This window comes from Apium graveolens, chromosome 1, assembly GCF_009905375.1.
Source record: "Apium graveolens cultivar Ventura chromosome 1, ASM990537v1, whole genome shotgun sequence".
NCBI lineage: Eukaryota > Viridiplantae > Streptophyta > Magnoliopsida > Apiales > Apiaceae > Apium > Apium graveolens.
The window spans coordinates 195,728,967-195,744,643 of NC_133647.1; the positions used below are offsets into that span (position 1 = coordinate 195,728,967).

A 15,677-nucleotide genomic window follows, 5' to 3' on the forward strand; every position below is an offset into this window, starting at 1 on the left:
GACTCAGCCTGCGCAAGTACATCAGCTAACAACACAGGGTCTTTTCCTTGCAAATGTTTCCAGAAATCTGTTCCCACGCGCAGACCAGCTATAACAAGTATTTTCAGTGTTTCGTCGGTTGCGCCTCTCACCGAGGTAGACTCCGCATTGAACCTTTTGAAGTATGAGGTCAAGCTTTCCCCTTCCTTCTGTTTCACATTGGCCAGTGTGGTAACAGGGGGCGTATACTTCACCGCAGTTTGAAACTGAGTCAAAAACAAGGTTTTCATTTGTTGCCAAGATGTGATAACTCCTGGGCCAAGTTTTTGGAACCACTGTTGAGCACTTTCTCTAAAGGTAGCCGCCAAAAGACGACACTGTGCTAAGTCGGGTACCTGATATACATCCATCTCAATGTTAAAACGTCCCAAGAATTCCACGGGGTCGGAGTTTCCATGAAAGCACAAGTCATTGGTCATGTTCTTGTATCCCACAGGTAGCTGCGCTTCCCTTACAACAGCAGAGAAAGGGGATGGAGCTTGCGTAGTTGTTGTTACCCTACCTCCTTCAAGATGGTAGAGCAACCTCTTAAGATCATTCACATTATATTTTCCTACTCCAGTAATGGTTTGAACGTTGAGTTGTTGAGGTTGCTCCACAACTTGTTGTTGTTCCCCTTGGTTACCCCCCGGGTGTACCGGTGGATCTCGCCGCCTCTCGCCCTGAGGCTCTGGCTGTGGTATATTGCCATCTTAATTTTGAACATTCCCTTGGCGCACGAGGTTCCTCCTGGCCGTGTCTCGGTATTTCATTGTTGTTTTGCAACCTTTCTTGAATTCGGACATCGTCCCGGTAATGAGGACGTGTCTCGCATCCATTGCCTGTAGCACTGTGAGAAGCCACATGAACAATGAAAGACGCTTCATCAGTGGAGGGCGCGCCCTTTCGTCTCCCATTATATGGCGCCCTTCCATGTTGGTATCTCATCCTTCCCCGTTCATTCCTCTGATAGCCACAGTCGTAATTTTCGAACCTTCCTCGTGGAGGGGCACGTTCATGTTCACGGTGCCACACCCTATCATCCCTTGGATATGTAGGGGCCACACGAGTTGTATCAGAGGGCCTCGCTTTTCCACCATTTCCTTCCTTTTTCCATTCTAACAGCAACATTCTCAAATCGTCGTCTTCCTACCTTATGCCCAGCCTCCTCTTTAGAGTTGAAAAATCTCTTCGTTCCTCATCTTGGTTTTGAATATTTTCCGCACGACGACGCTCATCCATCGTATGCCCAGACCTATGCGGGTGTGGAACAACCTGATTGCCAATACCAGGCCTTTCTCTTCCATCAGTATCCTCATCGATAAGCTCCACAATAGGCTCCACATCATCAGAGTATTCCAAGCGTCGCGGAGTGATTCGTAGGTTTCCTTCGTTGGCCTGGCCACGGGCATCCTGGGCATCTTCCTCAACCACTGGTGCTTTCCCCACGGCGTGGCCACGACGGGGCAAACGACGACCCCTCCTTGTTTTGCGACGCTCCACCGTGCTCAGCCTCGAGTGAAAGTTGTTCAGAGTGTCCCCCATGCAATACAAATGCTCTAAGATATCAGCGTTGCTGATGAGAACTGGAGGCGTTCCTCCCACATCTGGAGCTCTCAGAGGATCTACTATGTTTCTGGGCACGTAGGGTTCATGGCGAGTGTAGCCTCCCTCGCCCTCTCCTTCAGATCTGCCATCACTTCCATCATAAGAACTTCCATCATGATTGTAAGACATCTTTTCCTCCCAAGACTATGATCTTAATCAGCACCCCTCCTTCTAGCGCCAATTTGTTGACGGAGGAATTTGGTATCAACAAAGTTTGAGGTTCGTCGCCGGAATCAAGATCTACGATGGTGGTTCTTCACCGGAAAAGTGAGCAGAGTGTGGTGGTTGTGATAAATTGGGGGCTGAGATTGATTAGGGCAAGTGGTGGCTCCTTTTTAGCTCTCAACTTCTAACCCCTCTCAATATGCCTACGTACCCTTTATATAGGGATCAAGCCTGACGTAGTTCTTGGGGAACAAGAAATCTAATGGGCTTAGACTTCTCATTCCTGGGCCCGGTAGAAGCCCTTCCAGAATCCATCTTCCGCTAGCTTTAGGAATATCCAACTATGAGGCCCAATCGCGAAGGCCCGAGGCTCATCCGTAATCGCAGGATTTCACGGATAGTGCATCTCCATGCGCAAGGATAACACTCCGCTACAGCTATCTCCCTTGATTTACGGACGCAGGTTTAGCCACGGTTCACCCCAAATGCCGGACGCGTCCCTGTCCCCCGAATGAGGATAACCCACCAGATTGCAGGACAGGTGATCCCAAGCTCTTGGGTGCAAAGTGCAGGATGACTCCAAAGTTCTCCAAAGAGGACACCCGTTGAATACAAGAACAGAGTTCCCAGAGCACACACCAGAGTTAACCCCGCATCCCCAACGAGGACACCCGTTGAATACAGGAGGAGGCCTTCAGTCATCAGGCATACCCCTGGAGGCCTGAGCCCGGAGCGAGGACAAGCACAGAGCGAGGACAAACCCGTTTCCTTGTCCTGAGTGAGGACAAGCCTGGAGTGAGGACAAGCCCGGAGCGAGGACAAGCCCGGAGTGAGGACAAGCTTGTTGCCTTGTCCTGAGTGAGGACAAGCCCGGAGCGAGGACAAGCCCTTTGCCTTGTCCTGAGGGAGGACAAACCCGGAGTGAGGACAAGCCCGAAGCGAGGACAAGCCCGGAACGAGGACAAGCCCGAAGCTAGGACAAGCACGAAGCGATGACAAGCCCGGAGCAAGAACAAGCCCGAAGCGAGGATAATCTCTTTGCCTTGTCCCGAGCGAGGACAAATCCGTTCATCCAAACAAGCCACGTAGTGCATTCCTCTTGACTAGGGCGCGCCCTACCCCTAGGATGCATCCACTTATGTTGTGTTATAGATTAAACCCAAATATAGTCCATATCTTGCATTTCATTAAATGTAGGCACGTCATCCCCTCATGTGTTGCGGCCTAAAACCTAATCCTTCATCCTTTTGCCCCAATTTGATTCCAATTGACCCGTTCTTGACCCGAAATGATCCATATCCAAATTTTGGCTATAACAGAACGTAAGTTTCTTGTTCTTAAACATATCTATTTTCTTAATTTTTTTCCTATTTTCTATATCATGCAGTGACACTAAATTCTCATTTATTTTTTTAAAGATTGAAACCTTCAAATAAGTGCTCTACAAAGATTCGACAAATCATGTATGAGCGAGTTGAACGTAAGGGATACAATTGGAAGTCAGTTTCAATGGAAACTCAAAACTTTTATTTTAAAGAATTTAAGGTAACTATATCCCCTGTATATTGAATCTTGTAAATGAAAAAAACTAGTCAGGACATCTTGTTTTTTTAATTATCAATAAGAATTTTATCTTAAATAATAATGCTAGTTGGTTTATCTTTTTTTAATTATAGAAATACTTTGTGTGGAGCCAATCAGATGATATCATTTATGGTGGCTGGATAACAAATGTGAAGAGGAAGTATTCTGAACTTGTTTGTGTAGCTCGGTCTAATTGGGAACGGTACAACAGAAGGGATAATAGGATTAACAAGAACGTCTATATGAGTCGGGCTAATTTTTGGAACACCCCAAAATTTCAAACAAAGTCTTTGATTCAGAAAAAAATAGGCATAGTGGCGGGGTTGATAACTGGCCTTCAACACATACAAGCGGTTCCGCTTCTCATGGGACATTTGCAGCTCGTTTGGTATGCTTTACAATGTATCATGTGTCTTATCTCTTTTTGTGGTCTGAATTTTTGTAATTTTTTTTTTTACAGAAGATTCAGTTTGGTCGAGACCCCATTGCCAATGAATTGTTCTACCATACACATACTGGACGTGTGAATAAACAGAGGAATCCAATTGATGTTTTAGAAGAAAATGGCATGGATGACTAGGATGCTGATGAAGAAGAAGTTATATGGATTGACAAGAAAAGCCAAAAAATATATGTGAGTTTCTCGTTTTATTTTTTATGTAAAAGGCAGATATTTAAATCCCAATCCAAAATCAAAACAAAGTACTGGAGTTATTGTGTAGATACTTTAGCAGTCCAATTCAAATGTAGCTGAGCGTATAACTAATAAATATTGTCGTACTAGAGTTATTGTATAGATACTTTAGCAGAACTAAAAAAAATTGGTGTTTTACTTTAAATTTATATTCTGCATTATTCTTGTTGTTGTAATAATAAGGTGGTGTTAGAATAAATTTTGTTATGCTTTTTCAGAAAAAAAAATTATGATCCGTCATATTTTTGATATAAACAGGAAATATTTTTAGAACTTTGTGAGCAACAAAAAAACTTTGCAGAGGGATTAATAAATTTGTAGAACAGGATCAGTGCAACACATGCAATTATGTTATAAGTCTAGTTGTTTGGTTGTCATGCTTAATTGGTGCTTGACTGTTTGGTATGTTAGGAATTTATTTTGCAAATTAGGCTCACAGTTCTCTGAAAGATATCTTTATCTTTGTAGTTCATAGATATGCAAGTCCAGATTATAGAAGCTATATTATATTATTTGATCTACTGTGCTTTTATTTGTTTCCATATTACTTTGTCTATGGTGGACTAGCTTTTAGTTACATGGTTAGAGTTTGATGATAATTTTAGTGCTTCAAGATTGTGGTGGATTTAAATTAGGACCAGAGATAATGAGTCTGGGTGAATGACAGTAGATATAGTAACATGTTCTCATATGAATTCGAATAAAACATACCCGTGAGGTACCTTATTCTCGTATGATTTTATGCAAGTGAACCTTTTTATCGCTAATTGCACATAAGTGAAGATTTAGGGAGAAGCTTGACATATATGCACAATTGCTTATATGTCTGGTGGAAGGCAAGAATTTACATACACTTCCAACTACAACGAAAATGCATTTTCACTGGATATAGTAAACCTGACAAAGCCGCATTTGCTGTTATGGTAGTAAACTTTGATAAGATAAAGGTACAGTATTCTTGCAATATGTATAGGAAGCATAATTATTGTATGAAGATATAGACATTTACTGTATGATTATTTGTTTACACACAATTTAGATCAATTCTTTATATATACTTCTACCACAGGATAGCAAGTATGGTATGTATAAGTATTCTCTTTCCACTAATATATACCTTATCTGGCAATACATCTAAAGTTATTTTTTATGCTCATTTTTTTCCCTGCTTGGAATATGTTTTACTTTAAATTTATATTATGCATTCTTCTTGTTGTTGTAATAATAAGGTAGTGTTAAAATAAATTTTGTTATGCTTTTTCAGAATTTTTTTTTAAGATCCGTCATATTTTTGATATACACAGGAAACATTTTTAGAACTTTGTGAGCAACAAAAGAACTCTGGTTGCCAACCAGTAGATAAAAATGCCCTATTTCTCCGAGCACTTGGGGGGCCTGACAAGAAGAATAGGGTCTACGGGCTTGGTTCATCACAAAACATCTTTTATCAGCCTAATACTCCTTGCGCTACATCCTTTGCGACTGAAGAAGAAAATCAGAAGTTGAAGTAGCTGATTGAGATGAATGATCGGATGAAGGCGGTTGAAAATCAGTTAGCCATGATCATTGAGGCTAATTCAGTCCGCCGTCCGCAGTCCCCTACTGATTGGATGATTTAAATGACGACGATTAGTATTTAATTTAGTATGTTAACTACGGTGCACTTTGACCTAAGATCTATATATTTTGGATATAATAACTGATTCGGCTAGTCTTGTTATGATGTTGTTCTAGTTCACAGCCATTATATTTGACAAGTTTGAACTTGATATGGCATGTGATTCTAGTATTTTGGTATGGTTTAGGCTGGAACTTTGGAGGATATTTTCATATTTTTTCCTCCTGTAGTCTCATTTTGCCATCTTGTGTAATGATGGTTACTATTGAAACTTTGAAGGATATTTCCACGTTTTTTCCTCCTGTAGTCTTCTTTTGCCATCTTGTGTAATGATGGTTACTTTTGTTAATGAGAAGCTACTCTTAGTATTATTTGGAATTTGAATTATCTATGCAATGAGTTGCTGTTTTGTGTGAAATTTGTCAAAATGTACAGATTTTGAAAAAACATAAAAAGGTTTGCATGTCGTTAAAAATATCAGTTACTAGAGTGTTAATAAAAAGTGCAGGTAATTTTTTAGACCGGAATTTTGTTGGCATATCCTTGCTAAGAATACTAACGGAATACCTGTTATTATGTTAGTTGTAGATTTGTTATTTCAAAAGTAAGATTCCGTTGTTAGTCAGTTCTTGTTCTGTTGGTAAGTTTTCTAACGAAAGAAATTCTGTTGGTAGCGACTTCCCGACGAAGATTATTCCAACCAATGAATCATGTAATAATTCCATTGGCAAGCTACAATACCAACATATTAGCTTAATATTCCAACGGATTTTCTATTATCAGTACTGGTTTTTCTTGTAGTGGTTTAATTTTACGAGCCGAGTTGATGCGGCTCATTCTCGACTCGTTTAATTAAATGTGCCGAAACTTATGCCCGAACCGGACTCGTTTAACTAAACAAGTCGAATCAAGTCTACTTAAAAAGTTCAAGTCAGGTGAGCTCGCGAGCCGTCGGCTCGAATTATAGCCCTAGCATGCCTAATAAAATAAGCAAGAGTGTACAGTTAAACCTCTTTAAAGTAATACCCTTGGGACCGGGAAAAAATATTACTTTACCGAATTTATTACTTTATCGATATAATAATATTTTATTACTTTATCGATAAAGTAATATTTTATTACTTTACCGAATTTTTATGTTTACGTGGTACAGTATAATATATAATGTACGTATAAAAACTAGAATTAATCACATGCAATGTATTTGATCTAAAATTACTTTTATTATGATTACTTATATCCAAAAAGTTAATATCTTGAATGCTATTAGTTTTGCTAACATGGCTTGGAATATTGATGTGAAAACAACCACAATTGCAAATTGTTTTCGGCATTGCAAGATTCGTTCAGAAGAAAATGATGAACAAGAACTTGGAGAAATAAATGAAGTTGTCGAAGGATTAAATGAAGTTATCTCTAATTTACGATATAGGAATGTGATGGATGTCGAGCATCTCTTAAACTATCCAAACGAGAATGATGCGGTTATGGAATCACCTACGGATGAAGAAATCATTGAGTCGGCAATGAGCACTGATGAAGGGACCGATCCTGAACCCGACGATAGCAATGTCATCCCAAGCGTGTCATCAAAGGAAGCATTTCAAGCACTCACCACTTTGAACAATTACTTGTTACAACACGAGCAAAACATACCAGGATTTATTTTTGCTTTACATAAAGTCAAGGACGAGATTAATTTTGGCTTTGGTGGAAAGAAGAAACAAGCTACAATAGATTCATATTTTAATAAGAATTAAATTTTGTAATCATATACATTATACAGTATATATATATATATATATATAATTATGGAATTATTACTTTACATATTACTTGGGCCCTTAATGACTTTCGAATTTTTTATTATCTTATGCTTTTAGCGAGAATATTACTTTACAACATTGGCCCAAGTTGGGACCGATGAAAATTATTACTTAAGCGAGGTTATTACTTTATCGGATATTACTTAATCGAGGTTTAACTGTATTTTCCCTCATCAGCACCCTGTACCTGTCACAATAATAAGAATAATTACAACAGTTTATTCGAACAAATTAACTGCTAACTTGGAATGCTTAACTTTCTCTATATGGCCGACTGGCGGCCATTAATCTCAAGAGAACAGCTAATGTAGTGCATTGGTAATTTAGTGGAACATCTCCTTTATTATACATGTGAAAATGACAAGTCCTTGCACTAGGTCTTCAAGTTTAAACAAATATCTCCACAATATATATGAAGTTATTTGTCTTTCTTCTGCTGTCTTTTTCTAGCCAGTCTCATGTACTAAAACCCAGCCCTGCTCGTATATTTTGCTTTTTGCCGTCCGGTAATAAATTAATGTTATGTGATGTATTCCATGACGTAATGTAGTATTTTATCTGAAGCATATATGAAGGCAGGTCCTTGTATTTAAACAGTTGTACAGAGGTGGTTCAGGGTTGTAGCCTTGACACTCAGAGAGAGAGCGGGGGGAGAGAGAGGGAGGGAGAGAGAGGGAAGAGAGAGAGGGAGAGAGAGAGAGAGAGAGAGAGAGAGAGAGAGAGAGAGAGAGAGAGAGAGAGAGAGAGCATGGAGAGTAAAGACAGAGGCATGACTGTCCTGATGCTACCATGGTTAGGCCATAGCCATGTATCATCTTACCTACAGCTTGGCAAAAGACTTGCAAGAAGAGGAGTTTCAGTATATCTATGTTCAACCCCAGTGAATCTAACCTCAGTCAAAAAAACCCTTGTCAACAATCCTTCAATAAAAACAATAGAGCTCCATCTTACCAACTTTCAAGAACTTCCTCCTCATCACCACACAGTAAATGGCCTTCCACCAAATCTCTTGCCCACTCTCAAGAAAGGTTTTGATATGGCAGCCCCTGAATTTTCCGATATCCTTAAGACCGTAAAACCAGATTTACTAATATCTGATATTTTCCAATACTGGGCGCCAGAGGTAGCTCTTTCCCATAATGTTCCATCAGTCATTTACATCACATCAGGTGCCGTAACATGCTGTTACTTCTTTCATCAATATATCAACCCTCACTCTCCTTTTCCCTTTCCTGAAATATATGTTACAGACTATGAGAAATCAAAGCATGAGAATGCTGTACAAGTAAATGCTCATGGCATGACAACTTTGGAACGTGTCCTCTCTTGCTTTAGGCAATCGCAAGTGGTCTTAGTCAAGAGCTGTAACGAGATAGAAGAAAAGTACATCAACTATCTTTCTACTCTGTGTGAGAAAACAGTTCTACCAGCTGGTCTGATTGTTTCTGAATCTGTTGATTGGAAAGACGAAGAAGACCATACCGAGATTTTTGAGTGGCTTAACAAGAAAGATAAGGCATCTACGGTGTTTGTCTCAACCGGGACCGAGTGTCACTTGTCAAATGATGATATTGAGGATATTGCTTCTGGACTAGAGCTAAGTTGTGTAAATTTTATATGGTTTGTTAAGTTTCCGGATGGAGATTTCATGGGGGAGTTTCTCAAAAAATTTCGCCAAAGGATCGGAGAAAAGGGAATGATTTTAGAGACATGGGCACCGCAGGCCAGGATATTGACGCATTCAAGCATTGGTGGATTTGTGAGTCATTGTGGACGGGGTTCAGTGACTGAAGCACTGGCATATGGCGTTCCAATAATCGCGATACCGATGCAATATGATCAGCCATTGAATGCTAGAGTAGTGCATGAAGCTGGGTTGGGTGAGGAGGTCAAGAGAGATGAAGATGGGAGGCTCCAAGGTGACAATATTGCAAATGTTATAAAGAAAATTGTCTCAGACAAAGATGGGGATGAAATAAGGAGGAAGACACAAAATTTGAGCAAGAGCCAGAAGGAGAGTGGAGACAAATATTTAGATATAGTTGTGGAGGAGTTGCATAAACTTTGTAATATCTAGAATCTAGTACCAGGAGTTAAAATGGCCTGGTTAAAGAGCATCGTAAGAATCGGAAATCGGACCTATGTCGTGGAAGTGCCGATTCTGGATTAATCGGAAATTGAGGATTAGTCGGAATAAAAGTCGGACATATTTTAATGTAATTTAATACTCCTTCTATTTTTTATTATATGACGTTTGATTTTTTGGCACACATATTTAAAAGAGTGACCACAGCTAGAATTATTATTTTTAAGAAAAAAAATTTTTGAATAAAAATATGAGATCAAAACTTTTATTCACAAAAAAAAAGTTTCGAAAAAAAATATTTTAAATATATGGTCAAAACTCCTAAACATGTGTGTCAGAAAGTCAAACGTTATATATTAAAAAACAGAAAGAGTGTATTATTTAAATCCTTTTTTTTTAAATGGGTTTAAATTCTATTAAATAGTTATTTTTAACTATATAATATATTGTTAAGGTCAGGTCCACATCATCATGATCAGCTAATATGACCTAAAAGCCCCCTAAAAAAATATAAACAATACCTAGACTGTTTCAAGGATACTAATACATAAATCACATACATTCAACAGTCAACACATCTTAAATTCAAGGGGAGGCTACAAAATTGTAAAATTTCCACATATCATGCTAAATCAAAATAGACTACTTTACACCAGATTGTTAATTGAATTTTCAAACAAATTTAAATTTACATATGATCTTGAATTGTCAATTTTCACCCAAAGTCATCAGTGTATGGAGATTTAAATTTCTAATATGATACTTACATTTAGTATATATAGTATACCATTGCTAATAGTATTAGGTGAAACTGAGTACATAAGTAGGGATCTATTACGAGTACAATTGTGATTATCAAGAAAAAAATTCTTAATATAAGACTAATTTCAGAAGAAATTCTAAGACGGTGAGCAAGATAGTCTTTCCCTCGTCAGCTGTCACAATAAGAGAAACTTCAATTGAGATGTTAAAAAAAGTGTCAAAGTGTCGTATGACATGCTTGTTAATTCTCCATTGGAGTGATGGGAGTGATAGGAGTGTCAACCGAAGTTATCATATTTTGGCACCCTTTCAAAATGAAAAAAAAAAGTATTACATCTAGTTACAGACCTAAATCATTATATCTAGTTTTAATTAGACACGTATTGAGAGAGTGGCAATGCATTGGAGCAAACTTTGGAAATAAACTCTACAATGGGACAGGAAGATGAATACAATTCCTAGCAATCTACAACTACTTAGAAACGGATTTATATGATATATGTATGGAATATACATATATTTGATGGATAAACACAATAATATAAGAATAAATATGGATTAGTGGCATATTAGGAGTAGAACTCTCTTGATTTAGCCTAAAACTAGTTTGATAAGGCTTGGGACTTGGTAAAAATGTGGTCAGCCCTATTTGGCGGAGTCATAAAGCTATAGAACTACATATGTACTTTATTTCTATAAATATAGGATATTTAGGCCATTTGCAAAGGTTAAACTCTCGTTTTCTCTACCAAAACACACGGTGGAGCTCTCGCGAGACAAATTTCGGGCACCCCCCACGGTTGAGTAGGAAATACTCCACCACCACGCTCGGAATCCTTGCAAATTCAGGCCAAACACAGCCACAAACACCTCCCACTTCCGGCATATCAGGCGTATACATCTTTTCACAATACGCCCGATTTTCGGACCAAATCTCCGCGATTCTTCCGTCATTTCAGCAACCACCTCCCCGAATGTTGTACCAAATTCCTCTCACAACAGTAACTACTTAACATTCTATTACTTGAAATCTATGTTTCTACAATTAGACAATTCATTCCAGTAGTATTATCGAAGACACAATCAAACACGAAACTAAAAAGCAACTATAATTTCAGCTAAAACTCAATTCATAAATGTCGCATAATCGGATACATCTCGAAAACATGAATTAATCCTTCGTCGAAACACTGTACTTCTCCTGTAACTAATTATTTTCTCCTCCTTTTTTCGTATAATCAAACTTCTTACACATCTTCGCTTGTTGATAATACAACACAATCAATTACCTATTTACCACAATAAACCTCAGTTTAATGTCTTTGTAAACGATGAAAGCAGTGCCACGTGATTCGAGAACAATTCAAAGTCTCTCCGCATTAAATCTTCCCGCCGAAACTTATAACTGATCTTTTCATATTTATATTTGGGTTAATGTCAAAAGACACACTCTTCCGGTCCAGTAGTATCAGTTTGGTCACTCGTTATAAATTTGACTCGATTCAGTCAATAATTTAAAATTTTATAGCAACTTAATCACTGAAAAATTAGAATTTTGTATCAACTAGATCATTAAAATGTTATCTCATTGATACGATTTTTTTCAATAAATGTTCAAATTGAGTCAAATTAGTAATGAGTGATTCAATTGAAGATTTGTACCCAATGAGCAGTGTTGTAAAAATCGGTAATATGACAATATCGGTACAATTACGGATTTAGGATTAATAGAAAATCGGAGATTAATCGGAAGAATTAATCGGAGTAAAAATCGGATGTATTATAATATTAAATTATATTATTATGATTGTATTAGTTATTTATTAACTAATATAAATTTATTATATTATAATTTTTATAAGGGATTGATGTGCATGAGGATGATTGCCCCGAGGTTAAAAGAAAACTAGCATGATAGCCCGTGCAAAGCACGGGCCTATTCAATTTTATTTTTTACTTTTTTACAAATGTTATAATAGGAACGATTCATTTTCCATATTAATCAACTTCATGTTTCACGATTTAATTAAAGGTCGGTTGTTAGCAGTAGTTCAATCGAAATTTCCGACCCAAAAACATGAATTAGTTTACCAAGCAATGTATATATATTTCCAAATACGTACATTCTTCATTTTCATGTTTGGTGGGATGACGGATATAATAGCGACATATGAGACGATTTACTCTTAAATTTATAATATCTCTACCAATTTCGATTAATATTTTTGAATCCCGGATTTTTTTTTTTTGAATTTGTGTTATTTTTTTATAAATTGTATTAAAAAATTATTGGTCATGATGGATGCATTTTAGTCATTCTGTAATAAGTGGTAATATTTGGTTATAAATAATCATATTTCTGATATATGTAACACTGACCCTTACACTTTTAACTACACATAATTTCGGTAAATGTGACTGTTGGCAGCTCATCAAGTGATAGCCCGTGCAAAGCACGGGCCCATTCAATTTATTTTTTACTTTTTTGCAAATGTTATAATGGGACCGATTCATTTTCCATATTAATCAACTTCATGTTTCACGATTTAATTAAAGGTCGGTTGCTAGTAGTAGTTCAATCGAAATTTCCGACCCAAAAACATGAATTAGTTTACTAAGTAATGTATATTGATATTTCCAAATACGTACATTCTTCATTTTCATGTTTGGTGGGATAACGGATATAATAGCGATATATGAGATGATTTACTCTTAAATTTATGATATCTCTACAAATTTCGATTAATATTTTTGAATCCTGGGATTTTAAATTTTTTGAATTTGTGTTAATTTTTTATAAATTGTATCAAAAAAATTATTGGTCACGATGGATGCATTTTAATCATTCCGTAATAAGTGGTAATACTTGGTTAGAAATAATCATATTTAACACTGACACTTACACTTTTAACTACACATAATGTCGGTAAATGTGACTATTGACAGTTCATCAAGTGAAACAATCGCTCTATTTATATAATAAAGCAATATTTATATAATAAAGCATGGCTAGTGCCATTGTACAACAATTAAAATAGAAGATATGATGCATGTGTATATTATATAAAATTTAATATGTGATTCTCGTAAGTTATTCTTCGACTAACTTGAATTTTAATTATTACATATTCACATCATTTATATAATATATTCAAATTTAAATATTAAAAAAGAGTTTTAAAATTAACACATTAAGTGGACTACCTAGAAATGTAGTAATGATTTTAAGAAATTCATTAATTGTTATGTTGGTACATGGTTGTAGATGTGATGTTAAGTCTCTTTAAGTGCTTTAGATCTTGAGTTCAATTCCATTCAAAAGCTTTATTTTTTCATTCAGTGCTTGAGATCTTGGGTTCAATTCCATTCAAAAACTTTAATTTTTCATTCTAATTTTAATAAAATTAAAGGGGCATATAAGTAATTTACTAAATAAGGTAAAACCCCATGTTCACATACTAATAGATATCATAGATTAGTGTAGTTTCCGGGTATTTTTGTAAATAAAAGGGGTTGTGTTTGCATTTACAAACTTGCCATTAAAATTTTATATGGAGTAGTGACTTAATCTCAACTTGCTGGATAACTTGCAGGCATCCTCAGACCTAGTTTTCTTTTTTTATAATATTCATAACTAAATGAATATAGTATTTTAATTTTAATAATAGCTATATATACCCTGATAAAGAAAAACTTGTAAAGATTAATTGGATTTTTTTTGAATGGAAGATTAAGTGGATTTTAAAAATCAGATCAATTGAGTACCTCGCTGAAAATTAATAGGAGATCAATGATTAAATCGGGTGAGTTGTGCCTCATGATTAACCCATTTATATTTCATAGTAGTGTTTTCTTTATTTCTTAATGGTTTTGGACTGTAAATTGGTAAGAGAATTACTAATGTTGCAATCTGCATGAGCCATGGCGTAGAGACTATTGGGCCGAACAAACGGCCCAGTACAGATCCTGGTGGGATAGATATCCCAAGTTCAGTAAACAATAATTTAAGCCCATGAGGATTACAAATTTCAAGTTACTACTAGTTACAATAATTCAGTGTTAAAAGTTGGTAAATGTATTTTTTAAAAAAATATATTATTTGACACGGAGGTTAAAAAAAAGTAATTTAGTGAAAAAAAGTAAAAAAAGGGGTTGAGTGACGAGACTAATTAATATTTAATGTATAAAATGGGTGTAGTGGAATAATCTATTCTATATTATAATAGACGAAACATTAAAAGTTTGGTAGTCGGTCGGTCATACTCGCTGAAATTACTTATATACCCTTATTTAATTGATATTGTTTCTTTTACTTAATTATCCTTATTTTAATTTGAATCAAAAAATATTATATTTGACCGAAATTTCAGCAAGTAATTAGAGAAAATTTTATGCTAGCACGAGAGAGAGCCCTCTTACTCTAGAGCTTCAGAGCCTAACCTATAATTCATGTTAAACATATTTGCCAATTGTCATGACAAACTAATGAAGTTCGTAATTTACTTGAAAGGAGAGTAAAATTAAATATATCTTTTTCTGTTAAATTGATATGTAATTATTTTATACTATTTTTATAATATTATAATAATCAAAATAATTACTCTTACTTAATAAATTATCTACTTCAACTTAAACACATTACTTTTTTTTCAATCCTAAAACAAACATTTAAATAATAATCTAATATATCTATCGATTTATTATCTATCTATATATACTAAATTATCTATTTATATTTATACTATATTATAATAGACAAAATTTTAAAAATTTGGTAGTCGGTCGATCGATACTTGATGAAATTACTTAATTATGCTTGCTTAATTATTTATGTATTTTTTACTTAATTTATATTAAAATATATTCTAATCGGTGTTAAAATTTATTATGACAAAATCACTATCTTTTATTTTCAAACGTACATGGGAAAGACTGATAAGTCCTCTGATATAGGTTAAATGGTATTCACAAGGTTCATATTAAAGAGCAAACGGCTAGCTATTACGGGGACGATGAATGATGATTATTTATATATACTATATACTATTATATGACAGAGAAATACTTTCGGTATCGATTTTTTGACTTACACTGATTTTACGAAATAATCCTTCAAATTTTATAAAATTTATTCAAAAAATAATAATAAATTAAAATCAATAGTCTTATAATTTATAAGCACGGACCTGTCTCTCAGCTATATATATGGGTTCTCTATCAAATTAGACAACTATTTTTGTTCAACAAGTGCATCAATTCAAAGTTTTATGGTTTTGGGACAAACTTTTATCAGTTGATAAGATTTAGTAGTCGATC

General features: G+C 35.7%; 2 protein-coding genes across 2 annotated transcripts; both read left to right on the top strand.

Moving 5' to 3' along the window:
- The first annotated feature begins 6,967 nt into the window (after positions 1–6,967).
- LOC141714783 (uncharacterized) lies at positions 6,968–7,447 on the top strand. The gene has a single exon (XM_074518283.1). The coding sequence runs from the start codon at positions 6,968–6,970 to the stop codon at positions 7,445–7,447; it is 480 nt and encodes a 159-aa protein (XP_074374384.1).
- A 679-nt stretch (positions 7,448–8,126) lies between these two features.
- Positions 8,127–9,740, top strand: LOC141676087 (UDP-glucosyltransferase 29-like). The gene has a single exon (XM_074482088.1). The coding sequence runs from the start codon at positions 8,262–8,264 to the stop codon at positions 9,588–9,590; it is 1,329 nt and encodes a 442-aa protein (XP_074338189.1). The 5' UTR covers positions 8,127–8,261; the 3' UTR covers positions 9,591–9,740.
- The last annotated feature ends 5,937 nt before the right edge of the window (positions 9,741–15,677 follow it).